The 1,958-nt window shown below is 53.6% G+C and overlaps 1 protein-coding gene across 1 annotated transcript; it reads right to left on the bottom strand.

Moving 5' to 3' along the window:
* Positions 1 to 934: 934 nt before the first annotated feature.
* On the bottom strand, positions 935 to 1,564 carry LOC101400579 (melanoma-associated antigen 10-like). The gene has a single exon (XM_014796835.2). It carries the CDS (start codon positions 1,547 to 1,549, stop codon positions 935 to 937), a length of 615 nt encoding a protein of 204 aa, XP_014652321.2. The 5' UTR covers positions 1,550 to 1,564.
* Between the last annotated feature and the right edge of the window lie 394 nt (positions 1,565 to 1,958).

Consider the following 1,958-nt stretch of genomic DNA (forward strand, 5'->3'; position numbering starts at 1 on the left):
CGTCAGTCCAGGGAGGAGAGGAAGACGAGATGTGGAGGAGCACTTGACCTCTCTCCAATGTCGACTAACATAGTCACTTCTAGTATGATTTTGACCCCAGCTCCTACCACTCTCTCCTCTGGAAATTTTTGGTTTCCATCACATCTCAGAGAATTTGCAGCTCGATTGGAAACTGAACAGAAACTCCGCCCAAATTGCAGCTCTGCATAGTTCCCTCCTTGAGGCTATATTGTTCAATTTCAGTGTGGGGTCTTCCCCAGCAAGGCGCATCTAACTCAAGGCTCCCAGAATTCCCATCAAAGACCACTCCCTTTCCTCTTTTGCCACCTCTCTCTTCCATGCAAACCCCCTATTTTCATTCATGTAACCCCACTAAAATCCAGCATTGCTTACAAATGACCAAAATAAACTCCAGGGAGCTGAAATCAACGGTCATTTCAAAGGAGTCAGTTCTGGATTTCCCAGGCCAGGGAGGAGGGCGCCTGTTCAGTGACTTCCAGGCATCACTTCAAGGAGCAATAACCTTATTTCTCAGGAAATCCTTGCAGATGATGGGTATTAAACACCTTGTTCCTCATTGTTGTTCGACTGCAATGTGACAAGGTAGCAAAACTCTTCCTCTTGGACTGGATAAGTACAAATTCATATGTAATGAATCTCATTCACAAACTTAGATGTTAATTAAACCTTCTGTTAAAGGGAACTCATTTGAAAGATTCGTAAGGAAACCAAGATCCATCTCCAAGATCCATCATAGAGAACCGGAACCCAAAGATGCTATCCACCGTGTGCCCCCACTTCAACCTGGCCCTCCACTACTTAGGATGCTGACTGCTCTCTCTTCAAACACACAGTGAAGAAGCAGACTCACTTCATGCCCCGCAGGAGAAGCTGCTGGACGTGGGCCTGGACTGTGCCTGGCTGCATCTCTGGCTCAGGCCCCCTCTTCCTCATCCCTCACAGCCTCTTCGGACAGGTGGAGGAAGGAACCTGGATCCCTGCTATGGACCCTGAGCAAATACTCCAGGACTTTCATCTTGCTGGTTTCAGCGTGGGCTCTGAGACCCCACAGGAACTCGTAGCGTGCAGGATCGCTGTCGGGCACCTGCCGGTACTCCATGTACTGTTCCTGCACCCAAACTTTGGTGAGGAGCTCCCTGGGCTCCCCGTAGATGAAGTGTTCCGTCCTGGCACACACCCCCATGACACTCAGCGCTTCCCAGACATCCTCCTCAGGGGCGCAGTCGCCCTCCAGGAGGATCACGCCCAGGAGCATCACCAGGAGGCCGGTCCTGGGCATGCTCTGCTCACCGCTCAGCATCCCTTCATAGGTGAGGCCCAGGGTGGTGACCAGGACATAGGAGTGGTCGCTGGGGTCCACTTCCTTCACGTCAATGCCAAAGACCAGCTGCATGCACTCAGAGGCTTGGCTGAAGATCACAGGGAAGTGGTCCTGGTAATCTCTGATGACCAGATTCAGCATTTCCGCCTTTGTGGTAGGCTCCTTTGTAGGATACTTGAGGAGCAGGAACGCCACCAGGTCAGCCATCTTCAAATGTAGTGCTTCTTGGAGTGAGGACTTGGCGTCTTCCAGGTCCTCCCAGGTGCTTGGCCCCTCGTCACCTTGGCTGCTGGAGCCATCACCTTCAGATTGGCTCCATGGAGCAGCTGCCATGGCAGCGGGGGAGCGCCAGGCACTCTGAGGGCTCTGGGGAGGACTCGGGTTCACACCAACAGCCACCTCCTCCAGGGTGCCCAGGAACAGGACAGAGGGGGACGAGGAGAGGGAGGAGGAGGGGGATGTGGCCTCTTCCTCCTCAGCCCCAGAAAGCTGCGCATCCACCAGGCCCTGGGCCTATCTTGGGTCCTGACGGTCTTCCACATGCCTGCAGAGCTCACTCATCTGACCTAGAGGCATGATGACGCGTGTCTGGCAGCTGGCAGGAGTGTGCGCAGGA

The sequence above is a fragment of the Ceratotherium simum genome, chromosome X (assembly GCF_057802395.1).
Source record: "Ceratotherium simum simum isolate JZ-2026a chromosome X, ASM5780239v1, whole genome shotgun sequence".
NCBI classification, from domain to species: domain Eukaryota; kingdom Metazoa; phylum Chordata; class Mammalia; order Perissodactyla; family Rhinocerotidae; genus Ceratotherium; species Ceratotherium simum.